This window comes from Drosophila suzukii, chromosome X (assembly GCF_043229965.1).
Source record: "Drosophila suzukii chromosome X, CBGP_Dsuzu_IsoJpt1.0, whole genome shotgun sequence".
In the NCBI taxonomy this organism is placed as follows: domain Eukaryota; kingdom Metazoa; phylum Arthropoda; class Insecta; order Diptera; family Drosophilidae; genus Drosophila; species Drosophila suzukii.
Genome location: NC_092084.1, coordinates 22,090,762 through 22,113,953, shown reverse-complemented (window position 1 = coordinate 22,113,953; position 23,192 = coordinate 22,090,762). Strand labels below are relative to the sequence as shown.

General features: G+C 44.2%; 4 protein-coding genes across 7 annotated transcripts; 3 read left to right on the top strand and 1 right to left on the bottom strand.

The window, feature by feature from the left end:
• Nucleotides 1-2,617: 2,617 nt before the first annotated feature.
• LOC108004730 (uncharacterized protein F58A4.6) lies at nucleotides 2,618-4,317 on the top strand. 2 transcript variants are annotated; one of them, XM_017067754.4, is made up of 3 exons: nucleotides 2,618-2,864; nucleotides 2,921-3,304; nucleotides 3,806-4,317. In XM_017067754.4, the coding sequence occupies exons 2-3, from the start codon at nucleotides 2,921-2,923 to the stop codon at nucleotides 4,076-4,078; spliced, it is 657 nt and encodes a 218-aa protein (XP_016923243.2). In that variant the 5' UTR covers nucleotides 2,618-2,864; the 3' UTR covers nucleotides 4,079-4,317. The 2 variants fall into 2 exon arrangements, with proteins under 2 accessions (XP_016923243.2, XP_016923241.2); XM_017067752.4 differs by having other exon boundaries at nucleotides 2,619-2,781; nucleotides 2,865-3,304.
• On the bottom strand, nucleotides 4,173-8,810 carry LOC108004728 (bleomycin hydrolase). Of its 2 annotated transcripts, XM_017067751.4 has the most exons (5): nucleotides 8,544-8,810; nucleotides 5,819-6,468; nucleotides 5,069-5,544; nucleotides 4,862-4,982; nucleotides 4,173-4,804 (listed from the first exon to the last, which is right to left on the bottom strand). In XM_017067751.4, exons 1-5 carry the CDS (start codon nucleotides 8,545-8,547, stop codon nucleotides 4,589-4,591), a joined length of 1,467 nt encoding a protein of 488 aa, XP_016923240.1. In that variant the 5' UTR covers nucleotides 8,548-8,810; the 3' UTR covers nucleotides 4,173-4,588. The 2 variants fall into 2 exon arrangements, with proteins under 2 accessions (XP_016923240.1, XP_070853312.1); XM_070997211.1 differs by having other exon boundaries at nucleotides 4,173-4,982.
• Nucleotides 8,811-9,154: 344 nt separating this feature from the next.
• MCTS1 (malignant T-cell-amplified sequence 1 homolog) lies at nucleotides 9,155-11,296 on the top strand. Its single transcript, XM_017067508.4, has 4 exons — nucleotides 9,155-9,311; nucleotides 9,373-9,525; nucleotides 9,588-9,890; nucleotides 10,580-11,296. The coding sequence occupies exons 1-4, from the start codon at nucleotides 9,301-9,303 to the stop codon at nucleotides 10,659-10,661; spliced, it is 549 nt and encodes a 182-aa protein (XP_016922997.1). The 5' UTR covers nucleotides 9,155-9,300; the 3' UTR covers nucleotides 10,662-11,296.
• Nucleotides 11,297-11,588: 292 nt separating this feature from the next.
• Nucleotides 11,589-23,070, top strand: LOC108004709 (brefeldin A-inhibited guanine nucleotide-exchange protein 3). 2 transcript variants are annotated; one of them, XM_036821079.3, is made up of 9 exons: nucleotides 11,589-11,777; nucleotides 12,186-12,471; nucleotides 13,804-13,937; nucleotides 14,531-15,171; nucleotides 15,297-15,617; nucleotides 15,817-17,095; nucleotides 17,158-17,522; nucleotides 17,584-18,019; nucleotides 18,182-23,070. In XM_036821079.3, exons 2-9 carry the CDS (start codon nucleotides 12,387-12,389, stop codon nucleotides 21,080-21,082), a joined length of 6,162 nt encoding a protein of 2,053 aa, XP_036676974.2. In that variant the 5' UTR covers nucleotides 11,589-11,777; nucleotides 12,186-12,386; the 3' UTR covers nucleotides 21,083-23,070. The 2 variants fall into 2 exon arrangements, with proteins under 2 accessions (XP_036676974.2, XP_036676973.2); XM_036821078.3 differs by having other exon boundaries at nucleotides 11,592-11,777; nucleotides 17,158-17,525.
• The last annotated feature ends 122 nt before the right edge of the window (nucleotides 23,071-23,192 follow it).

Sequence of the window (23,192 nt, the reverse complement as noted above, 5' to 3'; positions counted from 1 at the left end):
TATTTCAATTATTTTATAGAATTTTTCTCTGTGGACAGGGACAGCAAACTGAAACTGTTTTTCCTATCGATCCTGTGTGTTTGTTGTCGTTTCTGGATTTTCGGCACAAGTTCGGGGCGCATCCGTGGCTAATCGCTTTGAAAGTGAAACCGTGTTTATGTTGTTGCCTTCGATTTTCCGCTCTACGAATTTTCCCCTCAGATTTCCTCCTTTTCCCCGTTGTTATTGTTGTTGCTGACACTTGAGGCTTTGTTTACGTTTTATAAGGATAGGATATTTTTGGGGATATGGGCCTTAGAAGGGTGCTGAAAAATAGATATATAAGGAGAGTTCTAAGACCAGTTTAAGTAAGAAAATATTAATATATTGAGGTGTCTATAAATATTACATAAATATAATAAATACATCACATAATAATAGGAATTAAATAATTTTTTTAAGTTTAAATACAAATTGGTATCCTATCTTTGCAAATAAAAATCGTTAAAGCTATAAACATTAATCTTAAAAGACTTCAAATCGCTATAAATGTTTGATATATAAGGGATATATATCCAGTAAGGATAATCCATCTCCAATAATTGAACTTAGCACTAACACTATTTTAGATATATATTATATATTCTCCTATAAATATAATTTCAGGCAGGATATCAAAAATTCGACTATTTACCACATTTATTTGTATTATTTTTGCCCTTTCAAGTGGACGACCGACCAGCCCCGAAAAAAGGAGATCAAGGATGAGGGCAGGAGGCTGCGGATGAGGGATGGCCGGAGGAGGGGGGAACACGGGCTATCCCTTTTGTGGGGACGCATGCGCGACTGTCGAGTGCAATTTTGACATATTGCTGACACGCCCACAAACAAATCTCTCTGTGGATCTGTCAGTGCCCCATGGAAATACTCCCGACTCCCCCGAAACTTTTTTTTCATCTGGCGCACGTGCTCGAAAGTGCGGCCAACAATGTTGCTGCCGTTTTACGAAGCGTGAAAATTATGAAATAAAAGTTGCATAAAAATACGACAAATAATGCAAAATTTAAGTATCGAACATTTGAATATCCTGACAGCTTTGAGTATAAGAAACAGGCTTAAAAAATATAAATTTCCAAAAAATCAAAATTTATCTGCAAACTATATTTCTTATAAAATTTTTTTCAATGTTTCTATATTATATTTATATATTTTTTATAATTTACAATGGTATTGAGAGTGATTTAAAGCTAGAAAAATGATAGTACTCTTTTTGAGGGTATATACAAATATCAAATAATTTAACGACATTTTCGTTGGTGCAAATTATATTTTGATGGCTTGTGACCAATTAATATTACACAATGCGCCTAAAGAATTGGGGAAATTTATGTAAGGGGCTCCTTCGATTCAGCGGAAATTGAGCGCATAATTCAGAAAAATGTCGTGCCATAAAAATCGTGTGTTGAAAGAGGAAGAAGAAGAGGATATAGTCGAAGGAGCCGAAGGAGAGGATATAGTCGGGCGCACTTACCAAAATTAATGCCATCGATGACAACATAGCCACCAACAATAAAAGGCAAATGCCAAAAATAGCCACGAAAATGAAGGGAAAATGGGAAAAGGGAAATGGAAAAAGGGAAAATCATGAATGGGGGAATGGGTGTGGGGGAAACGTGTGGGGACAATGTTGCCGCTAGCTGCACAATTATTGCCAACTGCTAACAGATTTGTTGGCACTGAGAAATCGAGGGGCGAAACATTTGTTTGATAATGATAATGGCCATGTTGAAGGCCCACAAAAGATGCAGTTGCACTCCAGCGAAATTGAGTCATTTCCACGCGGAATTATTGACACATGGGGCAGCTAGCTGGCTCTGAAATTGTACAATTTTCGAAATTAAACAGCGATTGCAAAGGCCATTACAATTTGAATTGCGCGCACCACGAGCTGTGGATTGTAACAGTCGATTAATGTGGAACGCAAGTTAAATTGATATAATTTATAATAAAATAGGATAAAAGGTATGTAAATCAATAAAATACTTGTAACGTATTGTTAAAGGAGGTCAATAACACATAAAAACAGTAAACAAGAATAGTTTTAAACCACTAAGTGCGCAGAAACCCTTTTAAATATCTCGAATTTACTCATTCAACTTAATTGGCATTTATAACCTTGAATATTGTCATTTCAACCAAAATAAACAAGCTAAATATTGTTTTAAAATGGTTAGATTTAAGTGTTAGGCCAAGTTAAGACAAAAAAGGTTTTTAAACTTCATTATTCAAGAGGTAACATTTGTTAATTTTTGTTAAGAAAGCTGATATTATTCTCAATTGTCATACTAATTCCGGATCGAATAGAATAGTCTATTTTTAAATGTGGATATCACTTAAGATAGGTTGCGACAAAAATAATCTTTATTTTAATCAAAATGTTGTCTTTTATTGTTTGAAATAATATTAATAGCAAGCAATTGTTCAAAACCGATAGTTTTTGGCGCTCACCAGCATGAATTCAAAAGCAAGGGAGCGGTAAACATTTAAATTGCTCAAGCTCGATAGTTTTTTGGCGCCAAGCCAACCAGTGTTGCCACTTGCAGGTGATCGTGGCATTTTTTGGCGCTCTAGGCGTGGGCACACTTTTGTTATTAACATTATTTAGCAAAAACAGCAAATAACTTCTGATAAAATAAAAGTCCAAATTAACACTTAATCCACATGTGCTCCGCCTGCATGATGGATACTCCATTTTAAGTTTACGAAGCAGTGAAGCCAAGTGGTGATCCTCACTTGATACAAGTAGCTTCCGCTTCCCAAAAAAAACTTTATCCCAGAAACCTGTGGAATTTACCTAACTATTTTGTTTATAATATTTTTTAAAGGTTACACAATGGAAGTTGGTATGTGGCGTGATACTAATCGGCCTATTCTCATTCAGATGTCTGATTCCTTGATTATTTGCGTTTGCGACTACTGGCAGCGGTGTCATTTCCACAATCGTCCAAGCCGGGAGGCCGGCGGCTCCTGTCAGGAAAGGAAATCCTTAAGGAGGCTGAGCATCCGCGTGGACGCCATAAATGGGAATTACTACCTGCGAGAGTTCCTTCAGCAAAAGGAGCTGGCGCAGAGCCTGAGGAACAAGCATGGCGTCCAGTTGGTGTGGCTCTCCTTTGAGCCGCCGGAAACGGAAACGATCGACTATCGCTTCGCGGACATGCTGGCACATACGCTGTGGGAGCACATCGAGGTGGAGCACCTCATGTCCTGGCTCTCCACTCTGGGCGGCGGCTTTTCCGCCCTTGGCGAGCAATTCGAGCGATGCGTAAGTTTTCCAGGGAGCTTAGTCTGCTTTTGCCGGGAAATCCAATCTCCAGGTGGTCTTCAGTAAAATCCACTAACCTTTTTGTAGATAAACATAATCCCTGCAGTACCACTCATCAGTAATATATCAAAAGTCCTTCAAAAAAGCTTTAAATTTGATGATCATGCGTTATTTTCGTACGAATGAGTGATCTGCATGTCAGAACATGTATGACATAAACTTTTAATCGACAAAATCGGGGTTTTGCCATCTCTATATCATCGACTTGTTATCGAACTTTAACTTGACTTTTCAAAAGGGAAAATTAGAGAGAGGGGACACATTAATGATATATTTTGACAATACCAATCGATAACAATACCAATTGGCTAAACAGAGTACCAGACAGTTCCTTCCTGTCATAGTATAGTTTAACAACACTTTGGACTCGCAAAAGGCAGTTACAGTTCCTTGCCAACTTGTAATAAACCTTGTTCTATCTAATACCAAGCCCATTTTCAGGCAGAGACGGCCGGAAAGATCTCGCTGCAGCAGCTGAAGATTGGCATGCGTCTTGGAGACCCCTTCCTGCAGGCGCGCTGTAAGCTGTACTTCAGCATCTCCCTGATCCAGCGTGGTCAGCTCCGAGCGGCGAAGCATCTGATCCGAGAGCAGTATGCCTTCGCGAGGAGAAACGTCGAAAAGGATGTGCGCCTGGTGCGGATGTGCCTGGGCATTTGGCAGCGACTTAGCTACGAGTATGAGCAGCGGCGTATGCGGCGCATGGGAAACTGAGTCCCGATTTAGGCCCCTTAAATTATGTACATATTGGGAAGTAAAGTGTCCCGGTGTTCCTTTTTGATTATGCAAGTTTGTAGGTAAAAAAAAATTGTTTTCAATATATTTATTTAATATGTAATTGTATATACGTAAAAAATGCATTTACATTATTCATTTATTTCTCGTTTGTATTGTAAATATTTTCAACTGCCCGCTGCAAAATCAAAGATAAACGTAATTTGGGATAGAACTGAGATATTTTTTTTACTTAGGCGCTAAACACAAAATGATTGTTTTACAGAATTGACAAGGATTGGGGACTTGGGACTGATATATTGCATATGCATACACCTGCGGGGATCGGGCGGTGCGGGTGGAGCTCGTAAAAATGTGGCAACTGGCCAGAGAAAAATAATGTACACAAAAACTGAAAGCTGGTAACTCGAGCCACTTGGATGCCGCTCGAAGATTGCTGCTCGTAAAGCTTTGTATATATTGTATTTAAATATATATTTGGATGCCGGCCTACTGCGCCAGCGTGCCCATGGGATCCCAGGCAGGGAGGACGATAGGATCCATGTCGAACACGCGCAGCACATCCTCGGGCACGTACTTCTTGTCCACCACCACCTCGAAGCCAAACTCCCTGAACCAGTCGGCGTTCATCACCAGGTAGCCCTTCTCGCCGCGATCCTCGCCCCACGAGTTCTCCACCCGCAGTTTCTGGGCAACGCCACTCTTCTGCAAATGAAATGGTTGGTAACTAGTGCTTTTGCTGGGTTTATTTGTAATACTCACGTCCACGGAGACGGCGGTGAAAACCATGGCATGGGTCATGGCCGATTCGCCATAGATTAGACGGTCCGCCTTGGAGAATGTAGTTTGAATGTCGATGTCAAAGACCAGCTTGAAATCGTGGCTGCAAGAGAAGGATAATCAACTTATTATACTTCAAAGTAATAACAAAAATGGAGTGGACTTGGAAATAACATTAAAACCACTCACACGTCCACATCCTCGATGCCCTGCTTGGAGGCGAATCGCTTGCTGACCTCGCAGCCGAACCAAACGGCTTCGCCGGCCTTCAGCGACTTGGTGACCATGGCCAGGAGCAGTTCCACCGACTGGTTGTTGTACAGGACGGGACGACCGCCAACCACATTCCCCAGACAGTCGACAGTGTAGGCCTGGTCATAGCTACTCGTCGGCCGAGGATCGGTGACCAGGCACACCTTGTCCTCCACGTTGAAGTGCGGCTTCACATAGCGCTCGTAGAATTCCAGCGAGCTCACTGGTCCAATGGATTGGTAGTTCTTGCTCTTATCGTAGTACTCCCAGGTGAAGGTCTCCGAGGGAATGCCCAGGCAGATACCCACCACCTTGTAGATCTCAGCCATCTGCTCCTGGATCTTGCAGGCGATCTCCTCATCCGTTGGGTTCTGGTCTAGCAGTTCGCGCAAGTGACGGGCGTACTCCCGGAGCTACAAAAGACATACCACATTTGTTAGTTTAGTTTTTTGGTATTAAATATTAAACTAGAGATTAAAATGTTATATTACTTTTAAATAGCTAAATTCAACATCTTGCATTTAAATACGGGTTTTACGAGCTTCGAGCTCCATTTACCAACCAAAGAAACTTCAGAATTTGTTGGAAAAGAGAAGGACAGTATGCTTTGACTTATTATAGGTAAACCAAAGGAAACCATAAACATCTATATAGAACTAAAAAATAATAATCGAAGGATTCCCTCACCTTGCTCTTCAGTATTGCGTTCATTCGTATGCTGGACTCACAGCTAAAGCTCTCTGGAAAGCATTTCTTTGGCATGAGGCCGTGTTTGGTTATCAGGTTGACCAGCATGTCCCACTGGCCGCCATCGGAGGTGGGATCGAGTAGCAGGAAGGACACCAGCCGGCCGTCCACCTTCTCGCCCCGCTGCGCCGTCTTCACGATGTTATTAAGGAAATAGTTGCACCGCTCGATCTTGTCCCAGTAGAAGAGGAAGGCCTGCGAGAACTCGAACTCGTCCAGATTGTAGTTCTTCATGAATGGCAGGCGGATGCAATTGAGGGCCGCAAACAGCCAGCAGCGGCCGGAACTCCTTTGGTTGGTCACCGGCTTGCCCTCGGTCTCCACCTTGTAGTTGAACACATGGTTGGTGGTCTCCAGTGCCTTCCTCGAAAGGCACACATCGAAGGGATCGACGCGGGAACAGACGTTCTGCGCCAGCAGATTCTTCGGTTCGCTGTAGAAGTTCTTGCGCCATTGGCCCAGCAATCGATTGGTAATGGCACTGGGCGACGACTCATCGATCCTGTGAGTCGAGTTCTTCCCGCTATTAGCACTATTGTTGTTCCCGGAGCCACCACCTCCTCCGCCGCCGGATCCGCTGTTGTTGTCAGCTGGAAGTAAATGGGATTGGCAACGTTCGCCGGATATTGAGTGAGTTACTCGAACGGATTCGGTCGAATAGTATATCGCCGGCTGCTGCTGCTGCCACATCTTGATCAGATTTGCATTTGGATTCAGATTCGGATTTCTACTTGGATCTTGACTCAGTTTCGGGGTCTTGATCTTGATCTTCTTCACCGCCCGACTCACCGCCCAAACTAGAGGATATAGAGATCGGGTTACCCAGAAAAGAAACCAAAAGCGATAATTTTTTGTTGACGGTGCAGGCAAATAGAGTGTTTTTGGTTAATGCCAGAGCGAAACAGAAAACAAATAACAAGTAAATTTGGATATCAAAATTTTGTTAAAGCGACTACAAAAAGCGCTTCATAACTTTTTGTGGGATCTCTACTAGTGATGTTTCATAATCCGAGATCCGTGACAATACGTAAATTTAGAAACTTTTGGAAATGGTAAGGAAAATGACACAGAGAGGAAAGCAATCTTGTTTTAAACAGCCAATATATGAGTCTATTTTGCTTTTGAAAAATCTAGGCAGTTTTTCTTTATCGGAATTCAATCTTGAACATTTAAAAGAAGAACGACAACAAACATTTAAGCGACAAAAACAGCTGAGCTGTTTGAAATTAATTGGCAATTACGTGCCTTGCTCAAGAATGTTGTATTTTGTATAGAGACAGATGTTTTGGGTGTGCAATCTTTTACAATAACTGAGATATACATTTTTAAAAAATCTTTAAGATCTTTGGGATCATGCAATGCTATTTTTTTAACCGCCTCTGTGCGTCTGTTATAAAAGCACGATCGCTGAATAGAAGATTGTGATAACAAGGTTCTAAGATAATGCCTCCAAACTTTCCAGAACGTTATTAAAATGACTTCTAATACATGTACCATAAGTACTATTATTTTGCCTAACATGGTTAAAAGTTTACAAATCTTATAGATCCATTGAAAGTGAAATAACCATATCAAATAATTAGTATTCCATTCGATTTATTTTCGTTTAAATATTCTTTTTCTCCTAAACGTCTTTCAAAACTTATGTGTATGTGAAGATAATTGGAAGTAAGTACAATCATTTTTAAATATCACTAATCCAGAAAAATGATAGTAAGTAGAGCTCCGCCTTTTGAAAGTAACATTATAATCAAAAAAGTATTTATTGCCCAAAATCTTTCTAAAATAAACCATAGTTCCGTTGAGTTAAAACCGCTTTGTGACGCAATCTGGAGGAAATTTGGCAAAGATGGGCATTATTTGCATTATTTCCTACTTGGCCAACTTCCAGGGTTTCCCATCGAAATGTGGGCGTGGCCGGGCGCACAAAGGCAGAAAGGCAAAAATGCTAAATGATAGAAAGTGTGAGAGAAACAAAAAGAACAGCTGCGGTTCGGGGCCATTAACATTGGCATTACCATTATGCACTTTGGATCTCTCATCTCTTTCACTCTTCGCCGTTTACTGCGCTTTGTGTTTATTATTTATCTATGTGCCTGCCCCCCAGGTGTGTGTGTGTGTGGGTGATGCTGATAAGCGAAGCCAACGGGTTAAAAGCCGTTAAGAAATACCTATTAAAAACCGTTATGTGCGAAAGAGAGGACGATGCAATTAAGCCAAAAACCAGTTTAACGGGACTCGCACAGACACATGAGTAGCGGGTGGGGAGTGAAAGAGCGCAGGAAAAGGGAGAGAAAGGAGCGCTGACGCGAGGGAGCGGGAGAGAGGGGCAGGCCAAGTGCCGTTTTAAAAACTTTCGCGGAAAGCCGGCACAAAAACAATCTAAACAAACAATAAAAAAAAAAGAAAAAACAAAAAACAAGTTTGTCCAGTTCGGCAAACGAAAAAAAATTTGGTGAAATTTTACTTTCGTCTGGTTTTAATTTGTTTTTGTTGCTGGGGCGTCAGCAAAACTTCCATCTCTCTCTCTCTCTCGCACTCACACCCGCACATCACAACAACAACAAAAGAATGTCGCCCGGAAATTCGTTTCACATGAAAATGGATCAACTCTAGTTAAATTAACTGGATTTCTTTGGCCTCTTCCTTTTGTTTACCAACTTACACATAGTTAACGTTTTTCTCCTTCTTTTTTGTGTGGCTTTTCACTTGTTTTGATTTTCAACGGTCACTGCTAATTTGGTTTGGCCTAAATTTTGCGCTTCCTTGATTTTCCGGCTGTGTTTGCAATGCTGGCAACTGCGGGCGACTGCAATTGTATTATGCGCAATTCGGCCCGCTATTATTTTGTTGTTAATAATGTTGGGAAAAACAAGGAAAAATCTTCGGAACCTATCGGGCCTTATCGTTCTTCGATATTAGGAGGCGTTTTTGTCAGAACCTATCGGGCAGTACGGCAGCGCCGATAACGATAACAAAATGCATGTTTAAATAAATACCACAAAATACCGTTTCAGTTTTTATGAAATACCATTTATATTTATAAATGAATAAAAATATTAATAACGTTTAGGGATGACGGTTGCATTTTAATTTAAATTTAGGCCGAAAGTATAAGCTACTAAAATGTGTAAATATTTTAAAAATATCGTATCGTTAATATATCCAATAATAAATGAAAATTTGTATTTGAAGAAAATGTTGTTTTGTGCACGCAAGCGTTACTGCAATTTAAATAAATTTACTTGTATAACGTCATAGATAAACCAAAAATACCCCTAATGCATATATCGATACATTCAAGGGTTGTCGCAGCACTGTGACGATATGAGCATTTATTTGTTTCGCAAAATATCGATATATTGATATTATTTCCCACATCCCGCATCAGCTGCAAAAAAAACGCAAGAAAATCGTGCAAAATGTTCAAAAAGTACGTATACATTGGGGTTATTGGCGGGTTCTGACTAACTATAGCCCTCCGTTCTGGCCAGATTCGAGGAGAAGGACAGCATTTCCAGCATCCAGCAGCTGAAATCGTCGGTGCAGAAGGGCATACGTGCCAAGCTGCTGGAGGCATACCCCAAGTTGGAGAGCCACATTGACCTGATCCTGCCCAAGAAGGACTCGTACCGCATTGCCAAGTGGTAGGACGGCACACGCACATAGCATACCATATGACCCCATTGATCTCCCATCCCCACCGCAGCCATGACCACATCGAACTCCTGCTGAACGGAGCCGGCGAACAGGTGTTCTTCCGCCATCGCGATGGCCCCTGGATGCCCACTCTGCGGCTCCTGCACAAGTTTCCCTACTTCGTGACCATGCAGCAGGTGGACAAGGGAGCCATCCGCTTCGTCCTCAGTGGAGCGAACGTCATGTGTCCGGGTCTGACCTCGCCGGGCGCCTGCATGACCCCGGCGGACAAGAGCACCGTGGTGGCCATCATGGCCGAGGGCAAGGAGCACGCCCTGGCCATCGGACTCCTCACGCTATCCACCCAGGAAATGTAAGTAATGTTTCACCGAAAGCCATTCTATCATTCTGTAAAGGCAAAGGGTTTTTGTAAAGGTCATTCTTATCTTTGTTAGTTCATCTTACCATTGCCTATAAATAGTCTGTTGTTACTTACCTTAGGTTTTATGAACCAGATTGCACATCTTTGTTTTAAAGCACCCCTTTTATAATGTATTGTGGGTTAGAGGTCACACTCCTTTTCCTGTTTTATCACACTATCAGCAAAACAAAGTTTTATTGACCCAAATGTGGATGAATGTGACTAAATCTCCAAACATGTATTGCCATTTTTATGGGTTATATGAGTGTTGATTGCCCATTTTCTATTCTGTAACTTCAAGAGTTTTTTTTTTTAGATTTTGCTACTTAGAAGCCAGCTTAACGTAGTTAGCTTGCGGTAATGCCCTTACAATACCATTTAATGTTATGATTACAAAGAGATACAAGTGCTACTAGATGGCTTTGTTAATAACATTTTTGGTTATAGGAAAGTGATTTTAAATCTCAAGATTTTAAAGAATAAATAGAGTAAGATATCTTTTCGGCAGTGTATCTACACCTAAATGCTCTATAGCTTTTATTAATATGCATCAGAGGTCCAGTTCCTTAAAAAAAGGACGACTGCAGATTTTTTATATCCTAATAACAAATGAACCCAAATTTCTCTTCCAATTTCTATAGTCTGGCGAAGAACAAGGGCATCGGCATCGAGACGTATCACTTCCTCAACGACGGCCTGTGGAAGTCGAAGCCCGTGAAGTAGGCGAAATAGGAATCTGCACTTGCACTTTTTAGTCTTCTATGTCATGAGAGCAAAGAATGGTTTTTGATATACGCAACTGAATCCTGTTTATTATTATTTCTCTCCTAATTTTACACTGTCAGTTAAACTATTTAAATCAATGCGAAATATAATTAATGGCATTTTAAAACGCACAGAGAGAAAGAAAGAGAGAGAGAGAGAGAGAGTGAGCTGAAAAAGAAAACCACCTGTGGAAAATGGTCCAGGTGAAAGGTGTAAATGCACCTAAATTGGAGCTCTTTAGCGCGGACTTGGGCAGCTATAAATTGTCTGTTGGCAAGTCGACCTATTGGTGGTGTTCATTTTGTTACCTTAAATCATATTTTTGATTAACTCCTTGTGTTTATTGATTTGTCGAAAAATCAACAAAAAAAGCCTGCAATCAAAAGATTGCCAGGGCTGAATGAAACTTCTAGGAACATCTCAAGGGTACAGCCAATTTTCTGGTACTTATTTAAATGAATTATTTGATAAGAATTTACGAGAAATTGGAAAAGAAGAAAGAATCCATTCAAAATGAGCTTTACAACTAGATGTTAACAGTTTAGTTTGTAGTTGTTTTGTTTCGAAATGTGAAATAAAGCTTCTCAAAACAAGACTTTATTTTTATGTTAATATTTTGGGGTTTCGTACTCTCAGCTAGTATTTATCATAGCATACTTTCTGGAAAACATTGAAAAACCAACTAATAACGATATGAAATTTCGTATGTGAGTAGAAATATTGAGATTATTCAGGTTGTCAATGCTCTATTTTTTAAACCATAGACCTTGCCCTGGTTTTTTGAAATTTTCAGCTGACCGATAAACGGTACAATCGAACAGCTGATTTGCAGACATGCGCAATCATGTGCCTAACTAACGGTACTCCATGCGCACTCCGCCGTAAATGGAGAAAGTGCTTTCCTTTCGCGTCATACAGCATTTGTCGCATCCAACGGCAAGTGCAGCGCACTTTTCCACGGAGAAAGCAGAAGGAAAGTACGAAGACGCTGTGGAGGAACAGCAGGAAAAACCACAAGTGGTGGCTGCTAACCGTTGCCAAGCATTATGGATGTTATATTCCCCCGGAAAAATGGTAATTCCCGATGAGTAATCACAGTGAAAAGTGCTTAAGGGTCTGCAAAAATGGCTTGACATATGGATTTAATTGAAAATGTACCGTTGCAATGCCTGCTGCATTGCTCGCCTGTGTTTGTGTGTGTGTGTGTGAAAGTAAAAAAAAAAGTTTTTCAAGGAAAACGGATACACACTGTTTGAACTTTTCGAAGGTGCACAATTGCAGTGTGTGAGCAAAAGTTTTTGTAAAGTGCAAAAGTGACGTGACGCGAAATCACACATCCAAAGTTTATGGCATGCGTGCGTGTGTGTTTGTGTGTGTGTGGGTGAACACATATGGCGGCAACATACACATACTAAACAACCATCCTTTACCGTTACTGTATTATTATATTTTTGTTGTATTGATTTTACTACCGTTTTTTAGGCGCTAATTGAGTTCTTGTTGTTGTTATTACCAATGATGGCGTGCAAGGGCGAATCAACAACAACAGCAAAGCAAACTGAAGCCTGAAGCAGCAGCAGCAACAACAACAAAACACTCACACCAGCAAGGAAATATTTGCCCAACACACGCACACACTCGCCCGCAAAAAAAGAGAGAGTGTTAGAAAGAGAGTGCGGCAATATGGAGGACCTCTTTTTACTGATTATTAAGGAGTCAACGGGAACTAAACACAATGCGCTGCGACAAACGGCGCAAATCGCTTACGGTAAGTTGTCCTTCTTGTTTGCAATATGTGTGAATTTACCGTTAGCACGAAGAAAGTGAGCAAGAGCAAGGGAAAGGGGGAGAGGGGGAAAGCAAATGAGAGCAGTACCATTTCCTTACTTCCTTTCTCGCTTACCCTTCTCGTTTGTTGCTTTTGTTGTGGCCTGGCCACTGTTTGTTGTTTACCGTTAGTTGCTACATCCTTTGTGCAATGCCCTTCGATTTTGCAGTGCGGCATTTTAGTTTTGTTGATCTCCAAATATACAAATAAAACTATCTTAAGCAAATATTTTTATTTTTATTTTCTGTAATCAAATTCACATCAGAAAATAAGTGTATAATGGTGATAAAATTAAAAATATGTTTTCCTTTTGCAATTTATTCCCTTAACCAACAAAAAGGTTTATATAGGGTCCCTGCAATGGTATAATTAATATTACAGTATATTGTTTAGTTTTAATTCTTATTTAATCACTTAAATAATAATTATTATTACTGTGAGCGGAAAAATTTCTCAAGCCAAACTTTTCCATTGATATTTTTCTCTAAAAATCGAATTATTGGTTAGTTTTAGTGAATCAAAATAAACTTCCTGGTATGTCAAGTCTTATATCCTATCAGTAATCCTTTTGTAAATAAACAATTTAATGACTTCAATGACATATATTTGTACAAACATAGACAATTATTATTATTACTATTTTATTTATTAATTCGTTTTTTGTTATTTTACAAACATATATAATTTTTATGTTTAGGGGATATTGCAAGTCCCATACAACTGATTTTTTTCCTTGTCTCCTTTTGATTTTCTGACTCTTCAGCTTTTGTGTTTTCTGCGTTGGCGTTGCAGGAAAGTAGCAACGATTTGTGGGAGTGGAAGTTCCCACGTTTAACGGTGCAGGAAAGTAGGCAACGTTTTGCGTTAGGGTGAACGTGGGAATCTCCCACATCCCCACATCCATATCCGCCCGCTTATCGAGACAGATTTTACTGCCTGCATTACTTACTTGTGTGCCCATGGTGATAACCGTTAATCGCGACGACTTACCACTAATTCCGGCCGTAACTTTTTGCAAACAAAGAGAAAAACATAAAAATTACAATGTAATACGTAGAATATTTTTAGATACGGTACTTACAACAGATGATGATTTGATATTGACAAAGGAATCAATACTATAAAATCATAATAAGCATATCCAACGGATTAGAAATGTATCAAGTAGATATGTAAATTAGATTTTAATATTTTAAGAATACTATTTTAAAATGTAAGTTCTTACCTTAACCCAATTTAATAAAAAAAACCCTATTTTAATTCCCTCTACAGATAAACTCTATCGCCAGCATGGAATTCACCGGGATCCGTCCCATGAGCTGCGCTCCGTTTGCTTTACCGCCCTGCAGATGGCGCTGGACACAAAGCGGCCTAAGTTCATCACGATGGGACTCAATGGCCTCCATGTAAGTGCACTGTCCGGAAACGGAGATTATCGGGAGGGGTAATGGTAAATGGGGCGGTAACAATGGCCATAACAACCACTGACATACATTTTCCGGCCGGAACTTCCGGCGCACAAAGCGGATTTATCATTCCATGTGCACACACTGGACAAAGGACATGGGAAATGGGATATGGAACATGGCAGATGGCATATGGCATGCATATGTGGAGAAACTGGGGCATTTGTGGGCAATGGGCGGAATCGGCTAATTGCTGGGTATCCTCGGGGGTCGGATGTGACTTTTGTTTATGACTGGTTAACAATATGGTAATCAATATTTCCGGACTTGCTCCTGCACTTTAGTGTGTGCCCTTTGGCCCTGGTTATTTTTATACCAGCCCCTACCCTCTTCCTTATTATATCCTTGATTTTATAGTTTTAGTCTTTGTGACCTCCAGTTCTAGTCAATCCTATTTCACCGCACCTTAATCCTTTAATTCTTTATACGTGGTACAGTCACTAACTCTTTCTTACCGTCATCCAATTTAGTATTCTTTACATTTTCAACCACCCTCTGCTAATCCTGGCCATCCTGTTTTGCAATCCCAACAGCGCGTCATCAAGGACGAACGCTTCTACATCGGCCTTGAGCCGGAGGACGACTCCGTTTGGCTACCATCGCAGCTGCTGAGGGCCACCAATGGCATCCTGCCGTCGACGAGCAGCGAGGACACGGTGGTCAATGTGTTACGGCTCTTCCTGGCGATGGCCTGCTCGCCCGCCTGCACTTTAAATGGCCGCCTGCTCATCGAGATTCTGTCCAGATGCGGCGAGTGCTGGGAGATGGGTTCGCGAGCCACTAAAGCGGCGTCATTGGCCGCCGCCTCCCAATGCCTGCGTACCTTCTGCGCCTTCCTCATTGAGGAGGCAGAGGAGGTCAAGAAGACAGCGCCCGCCGGCCTGATGACACAGACGCAGGCCTCCGCCGTCTACAACGAGGTCATACCCGTGATGCAGTGGCTCTGCAGCCGCCTGGTGGAGCCCAATGTGAATGCCTCGCCGAACAAGAAGTGCGAGAATCACAGCTCACTGTATCTCACCGAGTGCATCCTCACGTTAAGCTCGGCCCTGCCCCGGAATGTCCATGCCAATCCGCACTTCACCTCGTTTCTCTGGCAGAAGTTCTGCCCAACATTGGCGGCGGCACTTGGATCACCCGGCAGGATCAACCTGGACAAGAAGTTCACCTACAAGTAAGTGAAAAAAAGCAGCATAAGGGTTTTCAAAACACATTGCACATAGTCCATCGCAGCCATTCTTATATGTACATGCTATTGGATTTTGGAACTAATCAACTATTATTATATATTTCTTCCAGGGACGCCCTGCACATGATAGAGAACGAGGCTCGTGGCTTCTTTACGGGTCCGGGTTTGGATGGTCCGCAGGCCCGTTGTGTCTATTTGACCGCCATTCAGCTACTTCGGATTGCCGGCGCCCATGGCTCACTGCGTCCCATGCTGGAGGCCCTTTTCCATCGGATGCTCCTGCTGCCGGCTCCCCAAAATCGCACAGAGCCCCTTCGATGCGTTCGAGAGATCTTCAAGAGCCCGGAGCGACTGATCGACCTGGCGGTGATCTTATATGTGGACAAAAACACCGCCCAGGGCTGCAGCGATGAGATGGCGTTATTCCGGCTGTAAGTTCATGTGTTACAGAAGTATAACATTATATTATAGAGTCCAAGTTATAAATATCATGTGTAGTACATATAAATATGCAGTAGCTACTAGCAATCAACGAATCTTCCAATAGTCCTAGGGATTTATTTATTATTTCTTTAGCCCTCGGTTATAATGTATTGTAATATTAATAATGCATGTTATATATTCTTGCAGACTGGTCGATGCTATGGAGGAGTGCGCCTATGGAGCCAGCGGCGTTGGTTCGGCCACGGAGGCCAGCCTGCAGGCGAGTGTGGAGTGCATGGTGGCCCTGTTGGATAGCCTGCAAGTGCTTTGCAGTGGAGAGCTCACTGAGTCCATGATCAGCGATCAGATCGTGCAGGTGGTCAACGGACGTCATGACCTGCTCAAGGACGCCGACTACTCCGGCCCACTGACCTATCAGAGCATGGCCCGTCTGCCGGCTCCCTATCGCGATGCCATTGTGGAGTTCCGGCAGAACGTCTTCGAGACCTCGTCGGGATCGGAGAGCGAGGGCGAGCCGCCGCACGAACAGGATGCGGCCTCCAATGGCTCTGGAGACACCGAAGGTCCCGAGGACGACGATCCCAGCAGCTCCAGCGATGAAACATCTCGCGTGGAGAACCGCTGGCCATATTCTCACCTGGAGGCTCCCGTAATGCCCATACGAACCGATAGCGATAATGATCGGCAGCATGCCCGCGATTTTGCACGGGCTTTGAGGCAGGATCTGGTGCCGAAACTCCTCCGGCTGCGCAGCTGCGTGGAGCTGGACGAGGCGATGCAGGAGTTTGCCTCGGCCGTTTGCCAGGAGAACAGCATGAACTTCTCCGACTTTGATTACAACCTAACCGCCATCAATGCGGACGGGATCTACCTGGCCATCTACTCCTCGCTGTTGCTCAGTCTGCAGCTGATGCGGGCCGGCTACTACGAGCAGGTGGCCCAGGGTATCTCTCACAAGGACATCCTGGTGCCCATGTCGGAGCAGCAGTTCGTGACCTCGGTACAGAACACTGGTGTCCTCGTCTATCTCTCCTCGCCGTGGCTGTGCGAGCTTTACCAATCGGTGACCGTGTGCAATGTCCTGGAGGCCATGCCCCGTCAGCAGCTGGAGGGGATGGGGCCGCGTTGCGCCCTCGTCGATATGCTGTGCGATGCCGGAGGACTGGGTGCCACTCAAATGCTATCCGAGTGGCAGCGCCTGCAGACGGCCAATGTGAAGCACAAGGAGGAGGAGCAGCTTCACGACAAGCGTAGGGAGGCGGCCAAAAAGCTGTGCCGCCGATTGCTCACCTGCTGCTGGGACTCGATGGTCATCGTGCTGAGCTCTGGACTGGGCGATCTGCAGACTAGTTCCGCATCCAACAAACTGGTGGCGCTGTCCAAGCGAACACTAAGGGTGAAGGCCAAGGCGAATAAATCGAATGGAGAGGCCCTGTATGCCATGTGCCTGGACGGTTTGCATTCGGTAAAGAGTTGATATATATTTTTCCTAGTTCTATACTAATACCAGACTTTCCTTTTCCACAGGCCGCCACGCTCAGCAATAGTTTGAATCTGCAGCATTTGGCAGGAAAGATACTTAACCTGCTGGCCTCCAATGTCTGCCAGACCTCCGGGCCGCGAATCTCCGCCAGCCAGGCCATGTCCATGGACGTGGTGCTCACTGGGGGCCTGAATCTGGGCAGCTACAGTGCTGACTGCTGGCCGAGCATCTTCGCCGTTTGCCGGCATGTTAGCCAGCTGGAGCACGAGATCTTTAGCATGCAGAACCCGTCGATTTCCGCATCGCCCGGCAGCAGTCGCCGGGACTTGGAGACGGGCGAGAAGCTGAGCAACGGCAATGCCCAGGACAAGCTCAACCTATCCTCCATACCCATCGATGATGATGAGACGTGGTAGGGACTCTTTTCCCCTGGCATTTTCACCCAATTACCTTTCAATTCTCCCCCACAGTGTGGATGTGTACAGCTTCCTGCAGGCACCGATGCAGAGTCCCAACACAAACATCACCTCCATTTTGAAGGTTTACTCGGGAACGAATGAGACGGTGCTGCTCAGTCAGAGCGACACTTCCAAGGTGCTCTGCGCCTTGTCTCACCAGGCGGAGAACCTTTTTGGAGACGCCGCCGAAAGGCTCAGTTTACCCTCCTTGTGCCAGTTCCTCAAGCATTTGTGCCGCGCCTCCAGGGAGCAATTGTACAAGAGCCAGGTGGCTCGCAAGGGCAGTCGCATCTGGTGGCCCAGCAAGGGTTGGAAGAAGCTGGACTCGCTGCCCATGTCCCTGCTCCTCCATAGGATTGGAGATGTCACGCTCAAGGTATTTCGAAGCTCGCGCCCACTGTTGCACGTTCTCAAGGTCTGGGCCATCACAGGACCCCATCTGATGGATGTGAGTATAATTATATGAACATACAGATATGTAGCTGAACTATCGGTCAGTTTATATACAAATCTACTATTATCTGCAACGATATAAAAACTTTTTCTTGCCGGGGTTAATTTCCTTACTTGCTTTCTTATATTTTAAATATATATATTTTTATAAATTCAGGCCGCCTGCCACCGGGACCGGATGATCTCGAAGCGGGCGATCGAGTATATCCACGACATCATCACGGCGCTTTTGGTGGAGCAGTCGGAGCTGCCGTACTTCCACTTCAACGAGGCGCTGCTGAAGCCGTTCGAGAATCTGCTGAGCATGGACACGGATGTGGATGTGCAGGATCAGATCGTGGCCTGCCTTTACGAGGTGGTGGAGGCGCACCGCACAGAGATCCGCTCCGGATGGCGACCCCTCTTCGGAACCCTACGGAATGCCCGCAGTCGGATGCTGAACATGAGCAACATCATCGACATTTTCCGGGTGTTCCTCGACTCGGACAACACGCTGGTGTTTGCCAACGCTGGATTGGACTGCATCCTGTGCTTGCTTTCCTATCTGGAGATCTCTGGTGGAGGCAATAACAATTCCTGTTCCGGCGGAAGTGGAACTGCAGCGGGAGGAACTGGGTCAAATGGTGGCCAACAGGAGGAGGACAACACCTTCCGGCCCACGGACTTCCTCCATGAGACCCTCCGTTTTCTGGAGCGCTGTTCCAGCATTTTGGGCTTCATGCACAGCATGCCCAAGTGTCCCAATTTCCATTCGACGTACAAGATCAAGGGCATCTCCTACACGCACATCATCGATGCGAATATACCCAGTTCGATGGAGAACTTTACGTATTTCGGTAACGACTATCTGCAGACGCGGAACGAGCAGTATATGATATCCTACCGATCACTGCATATCGATAAGGACACCATTGTCAAAATCGATGAGATGGACAAGCCGTCGGGTGTGCTCAAAGTGTGGTTCCTGCTGCTCGATGGACTCACCAACTCGCTGATCGTCTGTCCCTACTCCCACCAGGCTCCCATCCTGCAGACGATCTTCAAGCTGTTCAAAAACCTGCTGGCCAGTCCGGGCATCGATTTCGGTTTCTACTGCATCAATCATCTGCTGGTGCCCATGATCCAGGACTGGCTGCGGTACATCAACAAGACGGGCTCCTCCTGGCAGCTGGTGGAGAAGAACTTCAAGCACTGCTGCTGCATGACCACCGATCTGGTGGTGGAGTTTATCGAAAAGTCGGTGCCGGAGCAGCGGCGCCTGGGAGCGGGCACAAAGACACGATTGGCGCAGATAGTTCACCCGGCGGACAACCTGCTGTACTCCAAACTAAAGTTTGTAACGGAGAGAATTGAAAGGGAGCAGCAGCAGCAGTCACAACCTGTTCAGGATCAAGGATGTGGTTATAACCAGCAGTACGACAGCAGTTCTAGCTCAGCCAGCGAGGAGCAGCAGAAGAACGGAGTAGGCGGAGTAGGAGGAGGAGGCGGATCAAACCTCATAGAATCACCCACCAAGATCTCGGGTTCGGCAACGTTGGCTTTGAAGCAGTTGCTCCTCGTCCTAATCGAATGTGCTGCCCAGTCGCAGGAGGCGATTGCCAGGATCTCGGTGTCCTGCCTCAAACACGTGATCCTCTCCACCGGCATGCTCTTCAACGAGTCCCAGTGGATGATCGCCTGTTCGGCCATCCATCGCGCCTGCACTGTAACGATTGCTCCATTGCGTCAGCTTTCGTTTGCTTTCCACGAGAAATCCAATAGTTTCTACGGGGATTGCGCCAACGTAAAGGTTGCTGCTCGACGTGACAGCAGCCTGGAGGAACTGGCCAGGATCTATGCGCTGGCACAGCAAGTCTTCCTGTCGGACAATCAACGGGAACCGGGTCAGAATCAGGCTCCCACGCCCAGTGCCGCGCAGTGCAAATTATCCGACGACAGGAGCTACTCTTTCCTCCTATATCCACTTAACAATGGCTTCAACTCGAACCTGGATAACTTTGTGATCCGGATTCCATTCAAGAACCTGGTTGTGGGCCTACTGGCCAACCAGATGCTGCTCCAACTGGTGGCCAAGTTGCTGCTGTCGCGATTAAAGTGTGTGCCACAGGCGGTGTCCACCTGCATCTTCGACAATTATGCCGCTTCAGCGGCTTCACCCAGTCACGACTACGACCTGGACTTCCGCTCCAAGGAGATCCTGCTGCGCTGCGTCAAGCAGTACCTGATGTCGGCCCTGGAGTTTGATTCGCGACCGGGTCTCAAGTTCCTCATGCAGAAGGTGTCGAACATTGAGTACGCGGCAAATCTCTACAAGCAGATGACCTCCTCGTGGATGATCTACTACATTGCACTGGTGGACTCGCATCTTAACGATATTGTGGTCTACAATTTGGGGCCGGAGGACCTCAACTTTATACTGGAGTCCTGCTCCCGACTGAATACCACCACTGTGAAGAAGAAGGAGAACTTTGTGAGGTACCTGTTTTGTCTGCAGGATGCCTGGAATCTGGTATGTGAGCTCTACTTGAGCAACTCTGCCCTGCATGAGATCGAGAGTGGCTCGGGAAAATTGCGGCAGAAGCCACCACAGCTGCACCACCATCCGCAGAGCAAGCCCATGTGCATCTCCTTGAACGGAAATGGAGATGCCGAGATGACGGATACAGGCTCGGGTTCCGGTTCCGGATCTGGCAATAGCACCTCGCCCAGCAAGTGCGTTCAGCTGCAGGAGGAGGAGAACGTGACCATGACCACGTTGATCAGTGAGTTCCAGCCCAAGTGCCGCAGCAATCCGTTTGACACCAATCGCCAGGCCAAGTCCTCGGAGGCGGAGTCCATCTCGCCGGAAATTGAACAGCAGCGAGCCAGCAGCATCCTCAAGGACTCCAATTACAAGAGGGCTGCCCTCGCTCAGCTAGTGGTGGCCTCCATGGAGCTACTGCGCTCGCTGCCAGGCGAGGCTGAGGAGAACCTTAAGCTCCTGATGACACCGACCATTCGCGAGGCCTTCCGTCTTGTCCAGCTGCAGGGCAACGAGCTGAAGGTCAACCAGTTTTAGGCCATGCTTGTTGAGTTTTATTTTGATCTGTAGGCGCAGCCCCTGCCCCTACCAAAGGATCCCCTCCTTCCAGAAGTCCTCCAAAAGTAATCCTCCTCCCGCTCCCGAATGGCTAATTTACAGCTACGTCTGCATCTCATGCTCTCTCTGTCTCACTCTCTATATCTGTCTCTCTCTGTCAGTGGAGTGTTATTGCTTCAGTGCGGCCAACAACATATCGAAGGGTCTAGTCTAGAATCTAGACTATACACCCAATAACTATATATTTATGGTGCCTCACAGTATTTCCTTTAATCAAACTTCATAAATTACCTGTAACTTGTGATCTTCGATTGTTTCAATCGCAAACTTGTCAGTATTATCTTCTAGATCGATTTTAAGTGCAATGTTCCGTTAACGTATTACTTGTATACTAATGGAGCAGATATTACCATAGAATCAGATAACAAGATACCTCTTAGTAGCTTGTCAGTTCTTTATTCTTCTTGAACTTTACCATCGAGAAGTTTTTCCTGAAATTAATGTTAATCCTATTTTAAAGTTTTGAGCATGCACGCCTTACATGCAACGTTGGTCACACTGATCGCATACTCTCCATTTGTCCCTATCTCTCTCTCGCCCGCAGTTCCCAGCACAGCAGGCAAAACCATTTCAAAGTAAAAGCTCAACATGCCAGCACAAAAAAGCAAAACTATCGAAAGTACAACAGTGTCGATGCATTGCAAGGATATCAGATATATAGGATATCATATTGCGATTAGAGGATGAACATGACGAAGAAGCGTAGACAACGTAGTCCTGTACATTAAATTTAGTCAAGACTTTCTCACACTTAGCCCCTGCACCGCCCCCAGTCCCCGCTCCCACTTCTTCCTTCTAGCTCCCGCCCAGACAACACTCCCCCTCCCAGCACTTTTCGACTTCTTATATTGTAAAGATGTATCAGCGAGCACCTGTCCCGCCCTAAAAATCAGTAAATTATATATAAATATATATGTATACATATATTATATTAAGAGTGTAACCTATGTAAACTTATAGCGAATGTTAACTAACACAAAATCAGTGCCGCCCATTAATCCACGATTACCACCATTAAATATTAGATCACACAAGCATACACATAGAGCCTATACTAAAAACATATGTGTGTCCAAGTAGTCCCGCGCTGCCTTTAAAAAATACATGCATACTTTTGTACCAGTGTGCGTACCTAAGAGAAAAATATTTAAATTATCGAAAGCAACATAACCGAACAAATTCTAGCCACCTTGCTGCACTATCAAATCAAAGCTTACTAGCCTATATTTTCAGCCCCTCCCACACACACATACCACATAATATCAGGGTTCAGATCAGGAAATGGGTAGTACAGATATGAGAGCCCTAGGTTTTTGCTCCTGTCTCTGACCCACCATCGATTTGTCCTGCGCCCAGCTAATAGCGATACCGATACCGATACCTACATTATACAAACAGCTACGTACAGTTATATGCCTATAAAAAAGATCTAAAGAGTTATATATATTGATATACATAAATGTACTTATATGTATTATAGTTGCCACTTGGGTATAAATGTTGTAAATGTCTAACAAAGGAAACATTTTTATATGTGAAAACTATTAGCAACAGCGCTACAAATCTATACATAAACTATAAATATAAATATAAATATAAATATAAATATATACACATATACATTTATTTTCGCTTTGTCGTATACAGTATATACATCTACGTACATATATATAATATATAGAGAACTATGTACTTGTGTTATTTACTTGCCCATCTCAACTCTCTCAATCTATCTCTTTCTAATGACTTGTAAGTGTAAGTGCGAAGAGTGCAGTTGCAGAGGCCCGCAGAAAGTGTAGAAGAAAAGACCGCGATCGCGCTAGGCTAATACTAAAACTCTCCAAGAGTGCATTTGTAACATGAATGAATAAACGATTCCACAACGCTTTCGCAACTTTACTAAACAATTGCAATTTGTGTGTCTTTTATTTTGGAACTTCAAAAGGTGCGCTCAAAAATTATGATGGTCATACTAGAGCTTAGGAAGATCAAGTCGTTGCCAGATCTTGGGTAAAAGAAGACTATGATT

What these genes read in the sequence shown, in the direction of transcription:
- LOC108004730 (XM_017067752.4), top strand. Translation starts at nt 2,873, where the DNA reads ATGGAAGTTGGTATGTGGCGTGATACTAATCGGCCTATTCTCATTCAG. An exon ending in GCGAGCAATTCGAGCGATGC is followed by an intron (nt 3,305 to 3,805) that starts GTAAGTTTTCCA and finishes GCCCATTTTCAG; the next exon opens with GCAGAGACGGCCGGAAAGAT.
- LOC108004728 (XM_070997211.1), bottom strand. An exon ending in ACGCAATACTGAAGAGCAAG is followed by an intron (nt 5,545 to 5,818) that starts GTGAGGGAATCC and finishes TGTCTTTTGTAG; the next exon opens with CTCCGGGAGTACGCCCGTCA. An exon ending in GGCATCGAGGATGTGGACGT is followed by an intron (nt 4,983 to 5,068) that starts GTGAGTGGTTTT and finishes CTTCTCTTGCAG; the next exon opens with CCACGATTTCAAGCTGGTCT.
- MCTS1 (XM_017067508.4), top strand. An exon ending in TCGTACCGCATTGCCAAGTG is followed by an intron (nt 9,526 to 9,587) that starts GTAGGACGGCAC and finishes TCCCCACCGCAG; the next exon opens with CCATGACCACATCGAACTCC. An exon ending in ACGCTATCCACCCAGGAAAT is followed by an intron (nt 9,891 to 10,579) that starts GTAAGTAATGTT and finishes CAATTTCTATAG; the next exon opens with TCTGGCGAAGAACAAGGGCA.
- LOC108004709 (XM_036821078.3), top strand. Translation starts at nt 12,387, where the DNA reads ATGGAGGACCTCTTTTTACTGATTATTAAGGAGTCAACGGGAACTAAA. An exon ending in GACAAGAAGTTCACCTACAA is followed by an intron (nt 15,172 to 15,296) that starts GTAAGTGAAAAA and finishes TATTTCTTCCAG; the next exon opens with GGACGCCCTGCACATGATAG. An exon ending in GAGATGGCGTTATTCCGGCT is followed by an intron (nt 15,618 to 15,816) that starts GTAAGTTCATGT and finishes ATATTCTTGCAG; the next exon opens with ACTGGTCGATGCTATGGAGG.